This window comes from Phalacrocorax aristotelis, chromosome 3, assembly GCF_949628215.1.
Source record: "Phalacrocorax aristotelis chromosome 3, bGulAri2.1, whole genome shotgun sequence".
Lineage (NCBI taxonomy): Eukaryota > Metazoa > Chordata > Aves > Suliformes > Phalacrocoracidae > Phalacrocorax > Phalacrocorax aristotelis.
In genome coordinates, this window is record NC_134278.1 from 54,683,259 (window position 1) to 54,708,857 (window position 25,599).

Here is a 25,599-nt window from a genome sequence, read left to right on the forward strand (position 1 = left end):
TATGCAGCAAAGTTCAGGAACTGATAGAAAGGCTTCTGAGAGTACAGCGGTATTGGGTTTGTTCCTTTACTGCTTAGAAAAAATGTAATTTACTGAATAGAACAAAAGTCTGTGGGCAGATGTAAAAGGTATAATATATATGCATATATATCTGTGTATATAAATTCCGTTATCTAAGTGATTCTGAAATTCTTACCTCATTGTTTGTAAGAATTAAAAATCCCCTTGTGTGTAGTCTGTCCAGTCTAGATTTACAGACAGGGTCTTTCAGGGTAAATTATCAGTAAAGAGCAATGCACTTGGTCTCCTTACACAATGCACTGAGAATCTGCTCCCGCGCTCTGAGCTGGGAGCTAGACAACAGGATAACCTGGAATTTCATCCAAGACTTCTTTCCTCTTTCCCTGAGAGAGCTGCAAAGGTGTAATTTTATCCACCCAAAGGCTACAGCTCAGGACCTTTCTTTCCAGCATCCTTTTCTATGGAGATGAGCAGGGCTTTACCTTTTTCCCTCTGAACTATGCCCTTGCACCCCACAACCTTCATCTAAGAAGCATCTGTACCAGGTATCATCTTTTTTGCTTCAGGGACTTAAACCTGCCCTTTGCCATTCCCAGGTGAGTAACCTCACCAGTTGCTTTTGGCTGCTTTGCCTGGGGACTGTTGCTTTCTGTCTGAGTGATGCACATGTAAATGAGAATGCAAGTCACAGAGTCAGAGGGAGTAGATAAGAAATCCTGACTTTAAATCCTAGTGGTACTTTGGCTGAGAGGTGGAAGTCATGGAGCCAGCTCCTGCTTTTATAAGAATGCATCAGTATTTTATCAAGTGATTATTAAATAGGTAGTAGAAGTCTTATGAAAATACGGTGACCAATGGAACTATTTACTTGCTGTAAGTCAAGGAAAATCTAGTTTCTGGATGCTGATGGCATTGCCAAGCTGTACAGCCCTCCCAAGCAAAGGCACATCTGCACATCTTTGGAGTTTTCAGATGCCTGAAGAAATGTGACAAAAAATTGTGGCACCTACTGTGCTTGGGGGGGTTCATCTTTTTGTTAACGGTTTGTTAAAACAAGCATGTTCACTGATGTGCATATGCTGAAAAGCAGCAAGAGCATGTGTGGAAGCTCTTTCCTTTCCTCCTGTCTTGCCTTCCACAAATGGAAGACTCAGGTCATGTTTCTTCAGTGGATTTTGCTAAATTCCTCATAATTCCAACCTTTCCCGAGCCTCCGTTGTGGCAGAAAGCTGGCAGTTTGTGAGATGACTCTGCTTTTCATTAGAGTATAGACCATAAGTATGCTTTGTGCCAAAAATGGTAATATCACAAATAAAGTTGGGTAGTATTTCTTTCACCAAAGATTGGTAGCAGGTTGTGGGTTTTTATTTTGAGGGGGGAGGGGGATTTGGGGAAATAAATTCAGCAACACTTGAGCAATTTGAAAATTTGTGCTGATATTTCCAATGAAAATAGGTCAAAACATCCAGATTCTGTATTTCTAAATGAAAATTCTGTTGTTTCCAATATAGAGCAACTTTTTTTAAAAAACAGTTTCTTAAAAGTTCTCATTCCAAGATGAAAGGCTTTTTCTGAAAGAGAAAAAAAAATGAGGAAGAAAAGGAGTAAACATACTATTCTCCCTGTATCAGATGCATAGCAATTGCAATTAGCGTATCCTCCTTTCTTCCAAAAGGTTTAAATTTCAACTAATAATTTTAAACACTATGCAGCTATTGAAGCACGCAGAGACTAAATAGCTAGCTTAAAAACACATAAACATTGTCACAGGACTGAAAAATGAAACAAATTAAAATTAATTCTAGGCACACATATATACTGAAGTCTTTGCAGTTAAAATAAACACTCAGATATTCAAAAAAGAAACCTGAGTAAGGCCTGATTTTGTATAGATAGATACTGCTAATTTTGGGTGAGATTTGTTCTGTTTTGTTGTGTAGCCTGACAGTGTTGAGTCTCTTAATTTTTTTATTCTCATGTATTCATATTCTTTTAATATACTACAAGTACAGTGTTACAGCATAATACAAACTAAGTAAACAGAACATATATGCAGCACAATGGTAAATACACTGTGCTGAACCGTGGAAGATACCATTCTTGCTAGCGCAGTAGTCAAAAGCAAGCTATTGTGACTGTGAATGTCACAAGGGAAAATACGGGTGGAAGCATTTGGGATTTCATCTGGACAGACCTCTGTGCTGCCAGCTCCATCAGAGCAATGAAGTAGTGTCAAGATAGCTGTGAGTAAACTAAGCAGAAGTAGCACCAGCTGCCCCCATTGCTCATGCCTTCCCCATTGTATTTCTCTCTTTAGCCAGTGGATAAAAATTCTGTGTTAGGTTCAGGTTGCCTGTTTAACTTGGAAATTGCAATTTTTTTTCTCTCTGTTAACCGAGCAGCATTTGGCAGCCTTGGCTAGTAGGAAGTCTGAATTGCTCATCACTCTGCTGACCATAAATACAGTAATTATGGCAATGACATGAAACAGTCTTGGTAGTGGGTTTGACTGTGGCTCATACTCGCTTAGCCTGGCAAACACTCTTTATTCAGCGGGCACCGCTTCACCACGTAATGGGGTGTAATGTATGCCAGCTGAGCTCTGCTATTTGGTGGAAGTAAGTCTGGTTAAATCTGTGTCCAGACACTTTGAGTTGGGTAGGCACTAAGTTGTCATATAGAAGCACAAGGCAGTTGGTCTCCATTTAGCTCTACCTCTCTTGCCAGTGAATCCAAAAGAAAATAAGAGAAGGCACGTAGCCTTTCCTCTGCTGGGATCCACGTGCCACCTTCTGCAATACATAATTGTAGTGCTGAGGCTCTCGTGCTTTGTGCTTGTTCTTGGTGAGGGCAGACGAGCCCTGGAAGGCCTTTTCACAACCCTTTCCCAGTTCTTGATTTGTGTAGCTCAGATCAAAATAGTAAGATCTCTGAAAGTCTTCTCTTTGGAAGAAATATAACTGTTTAGGGCTGAGGCTGTGTGTGTATATATATATATATATAGTTGGAAGATTAAATTTATTCTGGAATTGAGGAATCTGCATTTGGAATTAACCATGCAACACTTTTCCAAAGTAACTTCTATTTGGATAACCTTTTAGGTTGTAAAACAAAATGAAAATGTAAGTAGAACAGAGCATGTCTTAAAATAGAGCATGTATTAGTAGAATGTCAGTTAACCACAGCTCAAGTGTGAACTTCTTTGTATTTTTAAACTCTGAGGATCTCCTTACCACATTGGTAATCACACCAGTGAAAAAAGACTGATGAGAATATTTGCATTATTGGAGCCCTCTAGTGGGGACTGTAAGTTTGTTTTCTTATGGCTTTAATTTGAAATGCAATAGTCTTGGTGTGGCTCTTTCCTTTTTGCATGTCCTGGATGCTTTAAGGAAATTTTCCCTTTAAGATGGAAAGCTTAATCCCACATTATTAACAAAAGGTGTTTGATAGATTTTTCCCTGACCATGTGACCTTGCTTTGATGTGTTTAAATATAGTGTTTTATTCTTCACCCTAGAACTACAGGGTATTTTAGAGCTCTGGATTGCAAATTCCTTGCTGTACAGGATCCCACTGTGGGAGTACAGATAATATAATCTGTTATCTTTGGTGTTGTACTTAGATCTGCCAACACCTTTTTCTTTCAGGCTACCTTCAGGAAGCCTACTTGTGGACCAAACAAGTGTTGGCAATCATGGAGAAGTCGGTAGTCCTGCTGCAGGAGGTCACTGATGGGTCCCTCTATGAAGGCGTGGCTTATGGCAGCTACACGACCAGATCACTGTTCCAGTACATGTTTCTTGTCCAAAGGCACTTTGATATCAATCACTTCAGCCACCCCTGGCTCAAGCAGCACTTTGCATTTATGTACAGGACTGTCCTGCCAGGTAGGTCATTTGGGTGAATGAAGATGAATCTTCTAATTCCTGAAGCAGCAGTAAATTTCATACTTGAAGTAGGCCAGTTTTAAATAACATTGTACTTGGATTTTTTTTAAATAACCTTTTCCGTGGATTTTACCTTCATCATGCATTGAAACAGTGACATCCTTGTTTATAGCTGCTTATTAAAGATCATTGTTTATTGAACTCTGGCTTTTAAAACCAGTCCAAAGATAGGAACATCATTTGGGAGAAAAAGCAATGGTTCAGAATTTGATTTCTGTTTTCAGAGTTTGAAACAGACCTGTTTCTGGGGTTTTCTGTTTGAAAAATAATGTTCTTCGCAATTCTTATTTTTTGCCTTTTTTCTTTGCCAAAAATCACACTAAAATACTAGGTGGAAGGAATAGAGAATGATGAAGCCAGGGTAGGAGTATCAACAAAGTATAGGAAAGTAGTATATGATCACCAGTTTTCCACAAAACTTTGAAACAGATTTTTATACCATTTTGATTAAAATATTTTTCATATGGAAAATGTAATTGACTCAAATGATAGTTTTCTCTGTGCGGGGGTACACAAACCATTTTCTTTTTTCAATGTGAGAATTAAACAGAAATATCTGACATCACTAATGGGTCAATTTTGCAGACTTTTTAATATCTCTGTTCTTTTGCTGGACCTCTCTGGTCTCTCACAGTGTGTTTTAGCATCTCTGATTTGAAGTCCTAGTTGTGACTGAACGATGGAGATGTACAAATATGAAACGAGCTATAAGTTAATAAATATTTCTGACCCCTTCTAGCTTTCAGAAGAGGTTTAGTTTCAGGCAGCCTTGCAAGTTTTTGATGATGGCTTTCTGTTGCTTATTTGCAGGACAATTCTTTAGTAACTTATGTTGTTCAAATTCCTGGTTGAAAAGACAGTGATAACTTTACTGGCTGTAAGAACCCCAGATCTAGCTGTGTATGTGGGGGGGGGCTGAGCGCAGCTTTGGCATGCCGGCATAGGCGTGTAAGGAATTGTGCTGATACCATGTAAGGCCTCGGGCATCTACTGGGGAGAGGTTCCTAAGAGCAAAGTGAACTCATGCTAGCTGTTTCAGGGTGAAGCTGGTTTTCTTTTTTCTTTGGGGGAACTTCCCTGTTTTCTTGCTTTAGAGAGTTTGGATTGACACAGGAAAAGTGAAAGCTGTAAAGAGAAAGTTACCATTGCCAGATTTGAGTGAGGAGAGGAAGTGGATGGGACATTGCTTCTTCCATTTTTTGTAGTACTTTGTCTGTAGCCCATAGCCAAAGAAGAAAGGTGAGTATTCAAGTTAGCTGCAGCAGAAGTAAACAACTCCTGTGTAACCTGTTAATGGCTCATTTACAAGTAGGTCTATAAACATCTGAAAAGGCTGTTTCTGTTTGTGTCTGTTTGTACTGCTTGACTTCACCGTCATGCTCTACAAACACATCTTTGTACGTTTATTTGTTCTTTCTTACATTCCTTTTTACTTTTTCCCAAGGGTTTCAGAGAACCGTGGCCATTGCGGATTCCAACTATAACTGGTTCTATGGGCCGGAGAGCCAGCTGGTGTTTCTTGACAAATTTGTCATGCGCAACGGCAGCGGGAACTGGTTGGCAGAGCAGATCAGAAGGAACCGCGTGGTGGAGGGGCCGGGGACGCCATCCAAAGGGCAGAGGTGGTGCACTCTCCACACTGAATTTCTCTGGTATGAAAGGGAATGAGTGGGCTCAAAAGGAACCTGACAGCTCTTTACTATTAGTGATAATTCATTGTCTTTAGATTTGTGCTGTAAAAGCAGGGATCAGGCTGGCCGTGTGCAACCCAAAGAGTCATTGGGCTCAGAAGAACTTCTTCACTTGGCATAGATGCAAAGTATGTGTTGCTACAGGGAATGTCTTGGTCTTGTCCTACATCTGCTGTTGTGTTTTCCTTCCATTGTTTATTGCTTTTATAGAATACAAGCAGTTCCAAAACGACTGAAAATTTGTCTGCATGTATTCTTCAGTTTATTTGGTCTATTCTAATGGTTTTTAATCCCATTGTGTTCTTTAATAATTAATTAGGTGAATATTTAAAGCATAATTTCCTTTTAAAAGGTAAGGCTACTATTAGTTGGTTTTGTACACTAATTTGCAAGTTACGCTTAGAAAAAATTTCATGACAGATGACTAGATCCACATTTTCCATGTAACTTACAGCTCTGCTATCTTGTGTATCAATCTTCTAAAGATAAGAAATTAAAAGACCCAAGGGGCTTTAGATATACATATAAATTCCTTCAGTCTGTGGAGAGAACAAGTACATTTCTGAGGAGTCAGTGTATCTCTATTAATCTGTCTTACAAGAAAAATATTATTGTACCAGTACTTAAGGGGTAGCTACACAGAAGATGGAGACTCCCTTTTTACAAAGAGTCGCACGGAGAGGACAAGGGGAAATGGACACAAGTTGCTCTTGGGGAGATTCCGATTGGACACCAGAGGAAATTTGTCACAGTGAGGACAGTCACCCATTGGAATAACCTCCCCAGGGAAGTGATTGACTCGGCCACATTGGACACTTGAAAGAGTCGTCTGGACAGGGTGCTGGGCCATCTTGTCTAGTCTGCTCTCTTCCTAGAAAGGTTGGACTAGATGATCCCTGAGGTCCCTTCCAACCTGGGATTCTGTGAATATATATTGCTTTGCATTTGTGATATGCACATTACAAGGCATGTTTATTAGGCTCCAAGCACCCTTCATTTTGTATCTGCAAAATACAGAATCTCTCCTCTACAACCCCATTCCATCATTCTTTTCTCCTGCGCTTCCATGCAAATCTTGGGAATTTATACTTAAAAAATCCATTTTGATGTCAAAGGGAAATAAATTTTTAAGACCACCTGGGTAAAAAAAAGAAAAAAAGAAAAACGTGTCTGCATATTCCAACAATTGCCTTTGTTGCAGTGTTGCTCTTGTGATAAGCATGTCCACTTGCATTAGAGCCTCAGGAAAGAGGTCTACTTTTAGGGGAATCTCCATCAAGGACCACTAGATATAGAGCAGGCTCCTGGCGCTGGTTGGAATTACCCAAAGCTGTATGCAGGACACGAGCTGCGATTGCCTAGGGCCTGACAGAGGCTCCTGGTTAGGTGTAGAGAATAAATCTGATGAGGAATCATCTAACAGAAATATTACTGGGCTTAATGATGGTTTTGTTAATTTTGGTTGCTTAAAAACAATGCCAGAAGGTTAGGTTTTGTTTTCCGTGGTTGTTTTTTTGTTTGTTTGTTTTTAATAACTCCTGTAGATCATATAAAACAAAAATTATAAGCATTGTAACCTTTTCTGGAATTAAGACCTCTTTTAAACTGAATGTCTTATATCTTAAAATTTATACAAGAAAGCCATGCAAATTTTTCTTCAACCTGGTTGGAGAAGGAAACTAATATATACTAAGTGATATAAATCATTAAAAAATTATCCTTTAAAATTCCTTTTCATTAATTTTTATTTTATTGCTAATTCTGTTTGGACACTACAGACTTCTATAATCATCAGTTTGGGGAAACAGATACTCTGCTTCTCTTGGTTAATTAGTCAGTAAATAGATACAAATGTTGATGTCTAGTGCAAAATAGACAGTGTCCACGGCCTGGTCTTAATGTGCCTTTTTAAATTATTTGTATTGCAGTCAGTAGTTTATGATGTAAGACAAAACGTGTCTAGTTTGAAATTAGTGGTAGTCTTATTTTTGGACTGCAGAAGGATTGCTTGCTTTAAATGTAGAGCAGATGCTTTCAGCTATTATTCTGTAAAAAGCACACAACAAATTTGTATAGGGATTAGTATGATAAATACCATTACAACTATATGATTAGTTCACTCAGGAAGCATACGCGTGGGCTTTATTTTGTTAGCTTGCTCCTTGATGTAAATATTGAACTGGTTTTTTATTTTCTTACAGGTGCTGATAATGGAATAATTCATGTGATTTTTAAACCCATTTTCCTTGTCTTTGTGGCAGGTATGATGCAAGTTTGCGCTCCGTACCTCCACCAGACTACGGGGTTCCTAAGCTGCATTATTTTGAGGACTGGGGAGTGGTAACCTATGGAAGTGCTTTGCCAGCTGAAATCAACAGGCCTTTCCTTTCCTTCAAGTCAGGAAAGCTGGGAGGACGTGCAATATATGATATTGTTCATAAGAACAAGTACAGAGAGTGGATCAAGGGGTGGAGGAACTTTAATGCTGGCCATGAACACCCGGACCAAAATTCCTTTACTTTTGCTCCCAATGGCATACCTTTCATAACAGAAGCTCTGTATGGGCCAAAATACACTTTTTTAAATAATGTGTTGATGTTTTCCCCTGCCGTGTCCAAGAGCTGCTTCTCCCCATGGGAAGGGCAGATTACAGAAGACTGTTCCTCAAAGTGGCTTAAATATAAACATGACTTGGCTGGTGACTGTCAGGGACGAGTGGTTGCCGCCATGGAGAGAAGTGGGGTGGTTTTTATCAGGGGAGAAGGAGTGGGTGCATACAATCCTAAACTGAAGCTGAGAAAATTGCAAAGAAACCTCATACTTCTCCATCCCCAGCTTCTCTTGCTAGTGGACCAAATCCATCTAGAAGATGACAGCCCCCTGGAGGCAGCGACCAGTTTCTTCCACAATGTGGATGTGCCTTTTGAAGAAACAGTTATTGATGATGTCCATGGGGCCTTTATTAGGCACCACGATGGGATATATAAGATGTACTGGATGGACGACACTGGCCACAGTGAGAAAGCAACCATCGCCTCAAGGATGTATCCCCGGGGCTACCCATACAATGGAACGAACTACGTGAATGTAACGACCCTCTTGCGGCACCCCGTCACGAGGGCCATTTATCTTTTCATGGGGCCCTTCGTTGATGTGCAGAGCTTCACCGTCCGTGGAGATTCTCCGCAGCTGGATGTTTTCGTTACCACCAGTGAGCATGCCTACACGGCGTACCTGTGGCCCGCTGAGGATGGGTCCCGCTCTCCCTTTGCACAGGTTATTGCAGACCGCCAGAAAATTGTCTTTGACCGAGCCGCTGCCATCAGGAGCTCCGCGGTGCCAGAAGTGAAGGACTACGTAGGGATTGTGGAGAGGAACCTGCAGCATTTTAAGCCTGTTTTCCAGCAGCTTGAGAAGCAGATCTTGTCTCGTGTACGCAACACGGCTAGCTTTAGGAAGACTGCTGAGCGCCTGCTGAGGTTTTCAGATAAGAGACAGACAGAGGAGGCTATTGACAGGATATTTGCAATCTCACAGAGGCAGCAGCAGCAGCACGGCAGAGCAAAGAAAAACAGAAAGGTAGCCAAAGGCTACAAATTTGTCGATGCCGTTCCTGACATTTTTGCACAAATTGAGGTAAATGAAAGAAAAGTGCGTCAAAAGGCACAGACTCAAGCACAGAAAGAGTTGCCTGTAGATGAGGACGAGGAAATGAAAGATCTTCTGGATTTTGCTGATATCACTTACGTGAAGCACAAAACTGGGGTGTCAATCAAAGGCCGATCAGGGCCCGCACAGATGGTGACGACTGCTCGAAGTAGTGCCCCATCAATATCAGCTTCTTATACCCGTCTCTTTCTAATTCTCAACATTGCTATTTTTTTTGTCATGTTAACAATGCAGCTCACATACTTTCAGAAGGCCAAGAGACTGCATGGCCAAAGATGTCTGTATGCAATACTTTTAGTAGACAGCTGTATATTATTGTGGCTGTATTCTTCCTGTTCTCAGTCACAATGTTAGCAGAAGACCTCTACTAGTCGACCAGTTTATGGTCATATACGTCTATGCAAAAGCATTAACCCTAATAGGGCCAAAGTCTTATCTTCTTCTTTCTGAAACATTCCAAAAACAGCTGGGGAAAGATTGGTTTCAGACCAGAAGGGATGGAAGAATAGGGCAAGCAATGAATATCTCAGAAATCTAAGTACTTAATAAGTACTCCTCCTTTGTGTTTTGAGTTGGGCCTCACATCTGAGGGAATGTTATGCTTTGTTCATCAGAGTTCAGTAATGTAAAGTTGTAATTAATTTTTTGGTGAGAAGAGCCCTCTTAATGGATTTCTTTCTAAGGGCTTTCTTTTTATACAGAATTGGGTTTGCATTTAGTGAGTTTTCATTTCACGCTGCTATGGATGTCTCTGGACATTCTCTTAAGAAAAGGACATTCAAACACAAGTATGCAAGGCGGATCTTAGCAGTAGACTTCATTTCTCTCTGCTAAACCAAAGAACGCTTCAATATGGGACACTTCTATATAATTATTGCAGGCCCTTACATCATGTCATCTCTTCCGTGCTTTACAGTCTGGCACAGTGGGAAATGGCAATCATGTCAGTGCTTGCCAAGTGAGAGGTGCAACGCCTAGTAGGCAGTAGCAGAAGGCAAATATGGGGCTAACTCAAACTATAAAGGAACACAATTCTCAGGAAAAAAAAAAAAAAACAAAACCAAAAAACTATCTTTCAGTCAACTGTAGACCATAGAAGGATGAATGCTGCAGGGTCTGTTCTCCTTTTTACAAGGCAGGGTTTCACAAAAGTTTTCTATAGTTCAAAGCATGTCTTAGTAGGGAAATAAAGTCCTAGATCAATGTCCTTCTATATGCAATTGTAAAAATACAAACAAAAAACCAAAGTGATCCTGTGGTAATCTCAGCAAGTGCCAGTATGGAAAAAGAGGTATTAAGGAAGTATTTAATGTCTTTTTTTCTGTTCACATGGCTAGAAATAGAGGACAGTAAAATGGTGCGAACAGCCTGTTCTCTATAAAGCACCAGCAAGGGTTCTGCAAGCTCTTGGTGGCCCCGGGGTCAATTATTTGGGGATTAGTGGTAAATGGAATCATGCGGTTTATGACAAAAATAAGTTTGACGTCTCCACATATATCCCCTTCTGTTCATTAAACTGATTTCAAAAAATTGTAGCTATTTGAGAGGATGGAAGCTCTATGGAATTGGGGCATATCTGTATGTCTTTACAGAAAAACAATTCTTCCAGTACATTTGCTAAATAAAAACATTTTAATTGTTTCTGTGGAAAAGTTGCTTTTCTTTTTTTCCCCAATAATTACAGTAATGATGTTCATCAGCACTTTGTTCAAACCACAAACCTTTGTTTCCTCTTCCTCACACCCATTTAGGTATCTGTTATCTCCATTGCTGCTGTTAAGCCTTCTGCCAGTCTTATGTGCTGAAATGCGATGAGCTTTCCTTGTCTAAACATCTTCAGTGAACAGATCAGAATATTTTCACTAGGTTCCAGCTACTGAGCCAGTTCTGAGCACTGTATTCACATACATAAGCCCTACTACAGTCTCCAATGCCTGGATTTATCGAATGAAATTTGGTACATTTAGTCTGAGCAAAGATTTAGGACCCCAGCTAATTTCTGATCCATGCATTGTCAGTGGAGAAAGAGTGCCTTCAGGCAGCTACTCAGTCCACCTAAGACCTTGAAACACCTTCAAGACATACCTTTCCATTTTCCCTAACTGCAAAAGGCATGTAGGGTGGTTAATCACCTATTTCAAATCACCCGTTTAATTGCTTAAGGTAAAGGGAGCTGAGCCTGGGGACCATTACCCAGCATAGCCCCATGTTTGTAGCGGTGCCTGCTGTAAGTATGGCAAGATCATCACAGGCTGCATATTGCTGGAAATCTCCTTATTTCTGCCTTCGTGGTGTGATGACATGAAGATATGCAGAAATAGCTGTTGGCTGATGTTCAGTTCCAAAGGCACAGTTGGTTAGTTTTTCAATATTAGGTTGTACTGTTATTGGCCATGAAACGCTGAAAAACCAAGATGCAGGTACTGTTGCAATTCAGTTGTATGGCCTGGCACATCCCTCCGCTGGGAGCTGGTGCTGTAAAATTGCCCCAGGGTAATTCAGGGAGTCATTATGCCTTATAAGCAAATAGCCTGTGCTTGTGTCTCCATGTCCTCTTTGCAAACGTACAAACCTTCAGGAAAATAAAGAGCTCTCCTAGCTTTTAGCCTTTATCAGGCTAATGTCACCAGTGGAGTTCATAAAAATATTTCACTTTATTTCATGTCTATGCACGTTTACCCTGTGTTAATTTGCTTTTGCTTTGAACAATCAGCTATAGAAAGCCAACCTATAGCCTAGAAGGCTTTTGAGAAATACGTGCATTTCTTGGTCTGCTTCGTAGTGTGGCATCTGAATTCTAACATGGGATTTGTAGAGCTGTGAAATGAAACTGCAGAATTACAGAGAGTAGAAAGTCAGATACGGTCATGCACATTAGCCCTCATTTACACTACACTTCTCAGCACTGTTCTAGCAATGCAAAGGGAAAGAGGTGGTTGCAAGAGCTGCCCATGCTCAGCCAGGCCTTAAAGCAGCTTTTAAAGTAGACCAGCATTCACGTGAATAGTGTACACACAACGATGGAGGGAAGGGAAATGAAATGTACCAGACTGTCCTCCTGAAAGGGAGACCAGGCCCATTTCAGCATGAAGTGGGAATCCAAGGGTTTTCCAGCCTGTGCTTGGTTTGCATCTGATACACCTTTCTGTTAAAGATTTACGAGTTACCTGCATATGGCTGTCATTACCGGACACTCTAAACTCCACTTACACAGATGTAACTTTGATTCAGCTAGGGCAACTAATGTTTGCTTCAACTAGTGATGAAGCTGTAATTGTGCTGAGTGTATTTCGGATATGAAAAGAATCTTGTATACTTTCTTATTCTTTTCAAGCCAGAGCCTTTAAAAAGTCCCATCTCCAATGGTTGTGTAAGTTTTGATTCCAATCTTCTTGTCCCTCATTCCTTATCAAAAATCATAATTTTTTAATGTAATTTGAAGCAAATGAAAGAACAGATGGTTCCATGCCATCGGCACCCAGAAGCTCGGCCTGTTGGATAGAAGCATCTGTGTCACTATGAAGAAACAGTTCAAGCCCTCAGATAGCAGCGTACACTATAAAATCTGAGTTGCCCTTGCATTACTAGGAAGTGTGGTGAGGAAGAGCAGGTAGGTGGGATCAGCCCAGATAGCCCTACTGGCTGGTGGGAGGGCTGGAGATGGCTGGTGTTCCGCATCACTTGCTGACACAAGAGAGGATGTTGTCCTCACCTTTGCATCCATCTGAAACGCAAAAGAGAAGCAGTCTCAGTGAGCTCTGTCCATGGCAGAGGCACTCAGCACTAGTTTCATCTGGAGTGGGTGTACTGAACAACTTTGAAATGTCACTGTATGGTATCCAGTGGCAAAGTTATCTTTCACTCCTTATTTTAAATGGAGTCACAACACTGAAGTGTTTCTGGCACATGCCTCTGCTCCTATTCTTATTCTGCTTCTTTTTGGTTTCTAAAAACATTAATTTTCTGCATCTCTGCCCACAGGAAAAGGTAGCTATCCTACAACTGGGTGTATGTGGATGGATTCCTGTATTCATGAGAGACCCCGCTGACTTCATTCAACCTCTCTTCAATAGCTGATATGCATGCATGCATGCTTCATTTCAGGCCTGCAGTCTAAATTAGCATAAAGTTAGTTCAGTGTATTGTGAACAAAGTGAATGGGAATTCAGCCTACAGGTAGTGGTGTGTATGTTGAAGGTGGAATCTGGTTCTTAGATTTTTTTTAAATGATTTTTTTGAGTCCAGCTAAAAATTGGCTATGTTATATACACCATTGTGACTGAAGGAAGCAACTGTAATGGAGCACATTACCTCATTTCTTAAAACTTGTAAGATCAAAGCCTATTCTGAAGGATTATATGTCAGAAATACATCAGATTCTTCTGTTGGTTTATGTATTTTCCACTGAAGAAAAGTTTTTTCTTAGTGTTTGAAAGAAAATAGTGTTTGGAAAATAGCTGTATTTCTGCACTGGGACATTACATTCACATTTATTTGGTCTGCAAGTCTTAGTTGGGATCAAACATACTTTTGCCTAACTTCAGTCCCTTTGCTCTGGCTACTCTGTTAAAATTCAGTAGGGTAACTTCAAGCTGGTAAGTCAGACTCAGCTAACGAAGCCAAGATGTTATTTTCTGTCCTTCCTTGGCAGTTGACTCCAGGAGCATGCTGCAGCAGGAGGCCTATGAGATCCAATGAGATCCAGTGCTGGATATGTCCATGCTGTCATCAGTACACAGACTGTTTTCTGAACGAGCTCAATCTTGAAACAAATACTGTCAAAGCACTTCAAAGGAAGAGCCCAGGACCCTTTCAAGGAAGGAACATAGCTGTTGTCCATTTGAGGCAGGCAGGAGAACTGGGCCCAACTACACAATATATAAAGGAATTCTAAAAAATAGTCTGAAAAACAGGATTATCATTGGGTCTTCCTCAAAGCTGGTATCAGTCTTTGTCCTTATAGTAACTAATACAGATGGGTGACTGCTTTAAATTCATGCTTCCCTTGGGTGCTACTCCACACTGCATAGTGGCTGCAGCCATTTAAGTCAACCGGAAAACTAAAATTTCACGAGAATTTGGATTTCTTTCTTCAGTGAGACTGAACATGACTGCTGTAGCCATGAGATACTAAGGAGCGCATGACTTCATATATACAAGGCCATATCCTCTCTGCTTTAATTCATATTAATAAAAATAGCAAGAGAGCAATGTAAATCATGCATTGTGGTAATGATGTTCTTGTGGTAATGGAATTATATAGTTAAATCCCACCGATTTGTTCTCAGCCAAATTCCAAAAGGCAGAAAAAAGCGGGAGGAGAGGTGCTGTTGGCATGCCTTTATAAGTCCATGCTCTCCACAAGAATGCCTGCAACACTACCATAGTTACAGTGTGAATCCTCATTATATTGAAAGACAAAGAGTGGAACCCTAACAGTCCCCCTGGGCCTCAGTGATGCTGTGAAAGCTGTGTTCTTCTCATCTGTTCTCAGGTAAGCTTTAACTTGTGGGTGTAAGGTGAGCTGGGACTTCAGAGCTCTTCAGCTCAGCATCTAGCTCTGGGCTGCCCAACATACAGCCCCATCCATCTGGGCTGCAGTTATTCACCAGTCACAGAAAGGAAAAGAACTGTGGGGTCCCCTAAGAAAGATAGCCATGAGGAATGGGCTGTGAGCACCCTTTGGCTGGTAGCCTGCTCTGTGTATGAGAGGCCCTTGGGGAAGACATCAGTCGGCGGGGTCTCTGTGACTTGTCATGGTGGTGACAACCCACTCCCAGCTTCCTTTTCTAAGAACCTCTGATACATGGGCAGGCAGCAGCATACTGATGGTCACGTGCACAGCATACACACAGAAAGGCTGGCATGTGTCAAGGATACTATGCATGAGCTGTATCATATTCAGTCATTTGACAGGACAGGATCCAGAACGTATGTCCTTCATGACACACACAGTGTATCCCACTGCAACAGTAAAGTTGGGCATTGCCGCCTAAGGAAGGGGCACTTGCTTTTTCCTCATCCATAAGCCTGCTATAGGCAATGAGCTGTGGCACACCATATGCCTCTATGAGGAAAGAAGCTTTGCCTTGTTACCCTCTTTGCCATTTTATCCCAGTGTATCTAGCATTCCTTCAGCTGAACAGAGTGTATAGCACTTCCCCCAGATGCTACCTTTCCTGCCAGGTTCTTCAGTCTGATAAAAGAAAACAGCATTCATAGCATTTATGATGATTTTCCAGAAGTTTAGGGGCTCAGAAAAATTGCTTAGCATTTGAAATGTGCTGTTGTGTAAGATATTTAGCATGGTATTGTGGCCTTTTCCCCCTCTGACTTGGGCCCAAAACCGCCAGTGATTTTACTGGTTTCACTCCTAACTGACCCCAGGACAATCAAGAGGAAAGCTGTCCCCCTCGAATCCCCAGGGCTGTGCTACCATGAACAATAATCCATAGCAAAAGGGTCTATGAATTTATGACTTTCCCCAAAACATTAACATAACATTATATTTCACCAGTAAGCACTTCCACTCCAAATGTTACATACTCAGTCTAGCTGAGTATGTACATACCTACCACCAGTTGGAAGGCAATTTTCAAGGAGGTGGAATGATTCTAAAACCATGTGTATAAAGTCCCTGGTTTTCCACATTGCCTTCATAAATGTTATAAAGCAGGAAGCTAGGAATGCCAGGAAAGATGGGCCTGTTGGCTCTGCCCACAGGAAATGCCGATGAAGAAAACTTGAGGAGGATGGAGCATGGAAAGTTCCCTTGACTGCCACACTGCAGTCAGAGTAAGTTACATGAATTCAGCCTGTGGCAAAAGAAAGTAGGAGATAAGCATATGCATTTCTTTTTCTCCGTAAGGAACAGGTCTATCCTTAGGATGAGCAGGTGAAATCTTCAGGACGTGCTAAGGAAGGCCAAGTTTCTTCATGACCTAGTAAAGATGCTAAAGAAGTTATAGTAGATCTTGGCTGATAAATATAGTCTAGAACTATATTGACTTCTCTCATGCTTGTCCTTTTTTATATGGCATAACCCTTATTTTGATCACATAAAGTAATAATATTCTGTCATTTATTGTTTGCCAGGTAATGAAGGTGACTGTGATTGACCCATTGGCAATGATGAGATCCCATTTCCCCACTGAGTAATGAACAGTATACTCAGTATACAGATTAGCCTTAAAACGCCATATATCTTACTCTGCCTCAGAGGGCCCAAGGCTCTGTAGGACACTCCTCCAAGAAGCTGTGTGGAGGATCTGGCTCAGAGCAGAAGTGGTAAACTCTGGTAAAACCCAATCTTGTATCCCTCCTGAAGTTCCCTCTGGTGGACCCAACTGCAGATTGTTAGTGGTGGGAAAATGGGCAGAGGAGCAGAGTCCCTGGGAGGGCACTTAAATAACTCTGCCTTTATGTAAGAGGAATATAGAAGATGTTCAATAATGCTATAAAATACTTAAAGCTGCAGATGTCTTGCAAATAAAATGGCAATGATGATGGAGTATTTGACCATTACAGAATAAATGAGGGCAGACCAGAGACTTGGAAAGTTACTGCTAACATAAAATATAGGCAACTGGGAATGTTTTCTCCTTATGTCCCATCTATCATTCTTTCCTTTTGAATCATATCTTCCTGTAAAAAAAAAAAAAAAAAAGAAAAAAGAAACAAAGATCATCTCTGCCAGTTACAATGTCACAAATTCTCCTAAATGGCAGGACAGGCTGACAGCAGGACTAGCTGCGTATGAAAGATATGCACTAAAAGCGCACACACAAGTGCTGTTGAGTGTAGCAGAGTTCAGCCTTTAATACCAGCCAGACGCAGCTACCATAGAGTCTGACACAGGTCATACTTTTGTGGTAAGCTGAAACAACTTGAGTATTCTGCAGTTAAGGAATGAGATTGATAAGAAAAACTGTATGAGCAAGTGAGGTTGAGGACCAGAAGCCAGAAACTTTTCATTTCTGTAAGAACAAAACACAGTTACAGGACACTGAGCCCATTTCTAGACCTCCCTCATGTTCACCATTGCTGAACGAAGTGGGGTGAATGTTCATTCTGCAGAAATAAATGTATACTAAATTTTAATTATATGCTATATCTAGTATATCATGTAGGCTGTTTGGTGGAAGAGGGGTTGAAAAATCTGCAATGAAGTCTAGTCATGAGTCATTTTCTTTGACAAAGCAGTGCTTCCTGGTGAAGTTATCTTCCTCCAGGGGTACATTACAAGTTGTAGCTGTTGCTATAAATTTCTTTTCACTGGTAAAAGTGTTTTAATATTTTTTGAGCAGTTTCTTCCATATGGATGATTGGTTTGCCTGTCTTCTAAACTTGCTAAGAAGAAATGACTGACATCCCTTCACAGGAAGATTCATTAGGTTTCTTTTTTTCATTCTCAACTTGCTCATCTGATTTTGCCCAGAGAAGCCTGTGAACTTATTGGCATAACTAAGACAGCTGCACGTGGACAGCTTTGAAAGGGATAGGGTCTCAGCTCTTCTACTTAAAGAAAAAAATTCTTTAAGTTACAAAATTTGGGCGGCAAAGGAGCCCAGGATGGGAAACTGGAGATTAGTTAAAGTTTAAAAAGAGGAAGAAAGATTAATTGAATGAAAAAGTACAGAGCATATTTTGTAGCATACAATCAGAGAGCATTAGGCCACACACGCACACAGAGGAGGAGAAGAACAGGAACAGAAACAAATTTCATCTGTTCAGCAATTCCAAGCTGTCAAGATGTGATGGCATAACCTGAAGAAAGCAAGGACATGTGGTATACAAAACATTTATACTAAGAGTATAGAAATATTTGGGGTTTAATGTGCTTAAATTTGCAAAGTAATTTTATGGCATTTCATTTTCCATAGTAAATGAGAAAGACTGAGCTTTGTTTTCTTAGAACTGACTAGTTGACTACCCAGGGTGATTTACCTGATTACAAATTAGTTAACTCTATAATCTTCCTCACCAAGGCTCCTTAATTTCATCATAAAACCTGACAACTTCTACCTTTCTAATCCTATGAAAACATTATATATTTTCTTGTAAACTCAGCAAATATTTTTGACTTATTCCACAGCCAGCACTTAAAGAATCACGCAGATTTATTTGTGGTTTGATTGAACAGTAAAGCCCTCACACTTCTGGTTGCTGTAGGACATTTGGAGTGGGTTACAGGACACTCCCTGTCCAGAAATGAGACCTGTAGTGGACCTGCAGTGTTAAAAGAGCAGCAGTAAATAACAGCAAGAGAAAATTAGTGCAATGGTTTGTGTGACTGTACCAGAGCTCACCCCTTAGAGCCTCCTTCAGAGCTATGCTTGGTTTTGCAGATCTGGTTCCTTCCTACCCACTAAAATGCGTTTTCAGCCAAAAACTGCTAATAAATGTAATGCCTTAAAATAGCAGTATAACGTACACAAATGCTTGTAAGCTGTACATGCCCGGTCACAGTGCTACTTCTCAGGCTGCTGCTTTGCTAAGTATTAGTACTATTAATGATTTATGTGGTGCCGCTGAGCTGTGTGACACTTCACAAACATGTAAGAAGACTGGTTCAACCATAAAGTCAGAATAACTTCCTCAGTTTCACAAACTGAGGTAATGGGCCTCCAGGGGAGGTCAGCCCACCTGGAGGGTAGGTGCAGATCTGCTTGTGGACAAGACCCCCACTAGTTAAGCATTAATTTCACCTGGAATGAGACAAAAGGCATTACAAGAATTTTCCTAGAATAAAAAGACTTTTCCGTATGTCCTCTGAACTGGGGACTAGAAATGCAGCTTACAACTCTTTCACTTGGAGAAGCAAGACTAGTTGTTATAAAAAGAAGTGCTGAGGTGCTCTTTTCCAGAGCACATTTCCGTGGATTTACAAGATTTTACAGTAATAATGTGAGGAGGATGTTGAGCTTGATAAGACTAATGACAGGAATTGGGGACAGGATGGGCCTTGGTCAGAACAGCTAGAAAGAGAATGATTTGCAGAAAAACAAAATCAGTCTTTTGCTATTCTGAACAAATAGCATATGTCCTAGTGAAAAACCAGATAACCTATTGAAAGGCCTTAATAACATGACTAAACCAAGACCTACTCAATATATGCTGGCAAAGCCCCCCAGCATGCACGTGCACATGCACACACACACACGCTGCATTTAAGACCAGTATTATGCAATTGATACAACCACAGAACTAGTTAGACTACAGCTTTTTCTACCTAGAAAATGTTTGCGATTCATTCAGCTGCAAATGAAAAGATAGAAATTAAAACGTCAATGAGAAACTTGATAAAATATTAAAGAAGCCAATTTGTTTTCAGCTGACCCCCTTCATTTTAATAAAGTATATTTCAAAATGAAAAGATGTTTCAAATAGCAAAAATAATAATTTTGTTCTAAAAATGCCCGTCTTTTTCATCCTAGCATTGTTTTCATCCCCCTTGGAAGGCATGAAATTTAATGCAAAACCAACTCTAGGTTTTTTCAACAGAAAACTATTTTTCTGGACACTACCCAGTTAATGCTTTATGGGCATTGAGGTAAGACAAGTGTTAATTTAGAGGGCAGGGAAGAGCTGCCCTGGAGAAACAATGCTCTGAGTGGCCAGAATGTAGAAAGCAGCTGGGCCAAGGGCTCTGCAACCCCTGCCCCTCTGGCTCCTCCCGCCCAGGACCCCCTCCAGCCCCTGGCTCCAGAGGCGGCCCGCGGGCTGAGCTCACATGGGCTGTCACTGCACCCTGCTTGACTCCTAGCACCGTTACTCCCCTCGCTTTCCAACCAGGGTGGTCTCTCCTTCCTTTCCCACCTCTTGCTGTATTTACTGGAAACATGTTTGCTTGGAAGGGAGGGTTAATCCTTTTTCGCACAGAGCTCCCCTTCCTTTTCCCAGGAAGCTTGTTCCTGAAATCATATTTTACTACAGATAAATAAAACACTGCTAAAGTTAGGCTCTGAAAGTGAAGTAGCAGGGTTTCTTGGCTGTACATTTTCTCCTGCATGATTGTTATCTGCTCCAGAGATCTGCCGCTGGTCGTTAGGTTCCCTTGTTAAACCGGTGGTTCTCAGATGCAGCCCACGCCCCTGCCTCTGCAGTGATTTCACCTTGCTTCTGTTACTTCTGCCATCCTGACATCTGCTAAGACTTTTGCAGACATGGTGAATTCTGGCTTCAAGAATTTGAATAACTGTTGCCTCTAGCTCCCTCTAGGTAAAAACCAAGGCAACAATATTTGCCAATAATACGAAGTTATCCTGAATAGTTAAAAACAAACCTCTGCTTTAAAGAACTGCAGATATACTTTCTTAGACTGCCTGAGAAAGCAAAACAGCAGGTCAAATTCAGTGTAAAGGAAGTGGTCTTCAAAGTGAAACCAAATCCTACCTTCATATACACACTGAGAGACATTCAGCTGACTGAGATTACCCCTCAGGACTGAGATTTTTTTATTAAAATACATAGCTTGCTAAAATATCAACTCAGTGCTTCATGGATGATCAAAAAGCAGTTAAAATTCTAGAAATTATAACAAGGAAATAGAAAACAAAGTTGTGTCAGTATGCCATTGTAGCAAATTGTGATTCAGCTGCACCTTCAATGCACTGCAAATTGGGTATACCCTCCATTTTCCCTCATGTAAAAAAACCTACCTGAATCCTAGAGCATAGTCCAGGTGGCAACATGGATTTAAAAAACCCAAACTATACAAAGGTATACTAGACAAGGAATGACTAAATATATTAGGGGCTCCTCAGCCTGGAAGAGAGGGAGCTATGATGAAGGTGTACAAGATCATGAGTTGACGGAGACACCAGGCAGGGATTCACTGTTTTATCTCTTCCCCTTCCAGAACTTAGGGGCATCAGATGGGGTGTGGACAGGTTTGAATGAAGGTTAAGCACACTTGCTATACAATTTTTTGGATGTTACAATGTCTGCATGGGTTAAAACTGAAACCAGACACATTTAGAGAAGAAATAACTCAAATGGTGTTAGATGCAAAGGGAATCCCTGAAATGCAGATTCAAAGGGGTGAATGTGAGTGCTTTTGTGAGCTTGCTTCCCCTGTCTCTGTGCTCCTTTTCAGCTATCAACTGTAACCAAGAGGTGACCAGACTAACTCAACCTTCAGTCTGATTCACTCTTGCTGGTTTTATGTCTTTATATTATACTGCTGGATACTAATAAAGCAAAGTCTCTTCCAGACCAAGGCAAGCATTTCAGTTAGTGTCATTTTTTTCTCTGCAGCAGCAGCTTGGTGCTAAGCATGGCACGTCTGGTGGCAGCCCGGCAGCCACCCACACCAATGCTGCCTGCTCTGGCTCCTCCATGCCATCTACTCAGCTGCCTAAAGAGTTGCAAGGTCCCTTTGGAAGATTTAAATGACCCCAAAGTTCATTGAAAGTAATTTACATTCTCACAGAGTTTTGACAAGCCATTTGGTTTCCACCATGCTTGGTTCCTGCAGCCATGGGTATGGCATAGAGTGATACAGGCATCATCATGCCTTGCTGTCTTGCCTGAAGTAGGCAGTACTAAAATCAGGCTGGCCCAGCTGGAGACAATGTTTGCCTGAGCCTAGAGTGAGGCTCTGGCTTTGTGGTTAATCTCTGTGCTATGATAATGCCTAGGAAGAATCAGTGCAGTATAAATTACGGCACTCAAAAATCTGATCAGGATAAATTCATATTGCTGATGCACCCAGAGCGCTCCTGGTTCATGCAAAAGGCAGGTGATTTTGGCTCTAAAATCCCAGATAAGTGGTTGTGGCAGAGAAGATGACAGTGACCACCAGCTCCCCAGCTGGCTGCACATATGGATGTGACCAAGCATGAGACGACAGCAAACTACCGCACTGCCTACGTTGCCTCAGAGAGCTTCAGTTATGTGGCTACAAACAATCAACAAAGCTTCAACTTCCTTAATTCTGTGTGCCAGTTCACCTCATCTAGATTTAGACAGACCTTAGCTAGGAGCCTGGTCGAGCTCCCTCAGGGCATGAATGAAACCTACGGACTCTGGGAGCAAATGTTTTTATAGGCAGCTCAGTCTTCCAAGCCCAAAAATTGCTTCCAGATATTTTTCTTCATTATGCAAGCCTTTTCCATAATTTTTCCACTTCACACCATCTGCTTAGTTTCTTCTGGTTTAGGGGTCATGGTTTTTTCTGGGCTACAAAGCTGCCAGCACCTGCTATGGAAGAGGGAGTCCAAAGTCTGGTTTCTGGCAAAAGGTAGCTGGAACTTCGGTGGAAGCCACTTGCTGGGTCATTGCTATGTGTGCACTGGCTAGTTTGCTTTAACTACTTCAAAAAGATGAATTGATTAGCTTGAAAAATTAACATGATTATAGTTGAATTTTCTTCCGTAAGAGAACAAGCCATATTGTATTACTACTAATAAGGCAGGATAAAAAACTGTAAACAGTTCTGGGTGGTTTTCTCACATTTTATTCACACTTTGAATCTGTTGCCTCACTGAAAAGCTTCATTGAGAAGATAAGGTTTAAGCCATTGCTAGTTATAATGCATGTGTGGACAAATACAAACTATTTTTATAGAAACAAAGAGGTTTTTGTTGTTTTGATGTTGATTTCTGGGGTGGGTTTCCACTGTGGTCTCCATTTGACCTTGATATTGTGCAGTGAGCCCATGCTCTTCTGTTTCCCCTAAGGAGAGCTGCTTCTATGGCTCACTGCATCATCACCACCAGAAAGTGAAAGCTCTGTGAGCTTCTCCAGTGGGAGATTCAGGCCACTTGTCTTTCTCTTTCAGTTTTCTGACTGAGATTTTGCTCTCCTCAAAATAAGAGGCAGAAAATGGGTAAGTTACACCAAGCACTGGACTTCTGCATCTGCCACCAGACTGTTCTGGGTTACAGCATTGTGTCCCTGCTGAGGGCTGCCAGTGAGCACATCTTCTCCTACGCGGTGTTCAAGTGTCCCTGCAATTCTGGCAACATGCTGTATGGCTCCGTCTTCCTCATAGTGCCTGCCTTCATCCTATTTCTGCTTGGCTACATGGTGAATGCCAGGACACGGCGCCTGCTGACAGGCAGCTGCCCTCCAGAGGAGCGCTGCACCTGCAGCCCCTGGGAAACCTGCGCCTGCTACCGCCTTGGTGGCCCCCCTCACCTGGATCCGGGTGGCCCTGCTCAGAGCCAGCTTCTACAAGTGCACGGCCAGTGGGAACAGCCTGATAGAGAAACTTGTGTGTGAAGATAAAGGACAAGAGTGCCACAAGCTGCTGGTCAAAGTACCCTGCGAAAAGAAGTTATTGGAGAAGATACCGGGTGAGTTCCTCAGCCTTCAGGCACAGTCCCAGGTAAAGCCTTGTGGCTCTTTTCACTCTATGGGCCTCAAGCCTGGCTACTCAATGTACAGTGGTGCCTGCTGGGGACTGTCCTCTCTCATGCTATATCGTTACCAAAAGTACACAATTAGCAAATTCATTAGCAAAAAAACACTAGCAGAAAGGTAATAAGTGTATGTTTGTGCTATTTTCTGCGTTTGCATGTTTGCATGGCAATTGTTTGGCACTGCGATTTACAAAACCTCTTTCAAAGCTGGCCAGGGAACCAGCCTAGAGACCAGGACTTTCACAGCAAGTTTTCTTCTCATTTAACTTAGGCATGGTGTGAGTTCTTCTCTTTTTCTACTTTTACCTCTCTAAATGCCTCAAACTTTTTGAAGTATGCATTAGCTGAGGGGAAGCTGAAATCACAAATAGAGAGGAAGCTGATGTCTCCTTGCACCAGAGAACTGGGAGATGAAACAAATAAGGATGGCTTGTTTGACTATGAATCTCAGTGCTTGAATCTATTATTAATTTCACACATGTATTCTAGAAGAATAGTTAAAATATGTGGCTGTCTTGTTGAAGTGTTCTTGTGCTGAAGGCAAACGGCATTATCAACAGCATGACCAAAAAAATAGCACTTGTGTGTGGATTTTTTTGTTTGGAGTGAAATGAAACCCCTAGATTTTGGCTCAGACATCAGGTAGAGGAAGTACTTTCCAAGAACAGATAAAACAGTCACCAGGAGGTCTAATTCACAGCACCAGAGGTGGACAGGGTGATTCTGCACCCCCTGTACCATGAATCTGACCACATCTGCAGAAACTGCTGGTCAGTATCTTGCTGGATATAACTGAGGAAAGAACTTCATCTTCTCTTTTATTTTTTTTTTTTTATTCATCCTCAATCCAGCAAGGTCAGCTCAGGGGTGCAGAAGCTTTGAAAGGCTGGCTAAATTGTGTGCATGGGATCCTCTCTTTCCACAGAAAGCAGACTGTTACAGGCACTCCAGGGTGTCTTTGCTTACAGTTTTCATGCCTGCTTCAATGTTAAGTCTATACTCTTACATATGGCAGTGCAAAACCACCATTAACCCATCTATCTCTTTTCCAAGCTGATAGGATGGGTACTGAGAGCCAGCATCATGACTGTGGCACAGATTTCAACATGTGTCAGCCTCCGTTACTCCCCAGTTAGCTACATTCGGCTCAAGTTCTGGAAAACGTACTTGAAAAAGGAACAGAAGCTCTTTGAGATCAAGGCTAAAGAGCATGAAACCAGGCTGGCAGAAATAAATATGAATTGCTTTTTTGAAGCCACTGACCCAGCACTGTTTCAGACTCTCAGCAATGAAGACTGGCGGAAGATTTCACTCTTGTTCTTGTTGCAAGAGCAGTATTACAGCATGATACACAAGTACGTTAACACAGAGGCAACAGCATCTGGTTTGGGGCAGGAGATCAGAATCCCTCTGTTTTAGGATCTGTGGATGAAGCAAGCACAAGCAAATCAGGGTTTTAATGAAACAAATCCTTTCGATGCTGACAGTCGTTTAACCCTACAGATATAAGAAGTGTCTTATCCTGTGCTCATATTGAAATCTATGGGAATTGTATGTAAAAGCTGATAGTCGTAACCCTCAGCAGGTTTGTTTTTAAATACACTTTGTTGTTTTTGCTTAAGTGCATTTAAATAAATGCATCTGTCATGATGAGGGGTTTCATATGTTGTTGTTCATTATGAAGAGTCACATGTAAAATAATAAGCATTCACAACGATGTCAGCACGTACCACGTCAGATTATTACCAAACACCTTGAGGCCATTCGGCAGCTGGAGTGACAATACCAAACCTTCTACCTGGCAGTATCAAAGCGACAAAAAGGAATGGGAGTTTTGATCAGAAATTCAGCTTAGTTTATTTGTTCTCACTTGAGAATATATCTTTCGGTGCAGCCAAGAGCA

The 25,599-nt window shown here is 41.4% G+C and overlaps 2 protein-coding genes across 9 annotated transcripts in view; both read left to right on the plus strand.

Moving 5' to 3' along the window:
* The window catches only part of DSE (dermatan sulfate epimerase), a 37,150-nt gene extending 26,179 nt beyond the window's left edge, over window positions 1-10,971 (plus strand). For 7 of the 8 annotated variants that reach the window (XM_075087484.1, XM_075087487.1, XM_075087488.1 and 4 more), the window contains 3 exons: window positions 3,671-3,910; window positions 5,415-5,622; window positions 7,923-10,971. In XM_075087484.1, the coding sequence (XP_074943585.1) occupies window positions 3,671-3,910; window positions 5,415-5,622; window positions 7,923-9,684 (2,210 nt within the window). In that variant the 3' untranslated portion in view covers window positions 9,685-10,971. The remainder of the gene's footprint in view (window positions 1-3,670; window positions 3,911-5,414; window positions 5,623-7,922) is intronic. The other variant, XM_075087491.1, reaches the window with a different exon arrangement.
* A 9,060-nt stretch (window positions 10,972-20,031) lies between these two features.
* CALHM6 (calcium homeostasis modulator family member 6) lies at window positions 20,032-25,316 on the plus strand. Its single transcript, XM_075089852.1, is given in 5 exon segments — window positions 20,032-20,156; window positions 23,114-23,450; window positions 23,452-23,662; window positions 24,750-25,059; window positions 25,062-25,316. Coding segments are annotated over 4 exon segments (909 nt in total). The 5' UTR covers window positions 20,032-20,156; window positions 23,114-23,157; the 3' UTR covers window positions 25,157-25,316.
* Window positions 25,317-25,599: the final 283 nt, after the last annotated feature.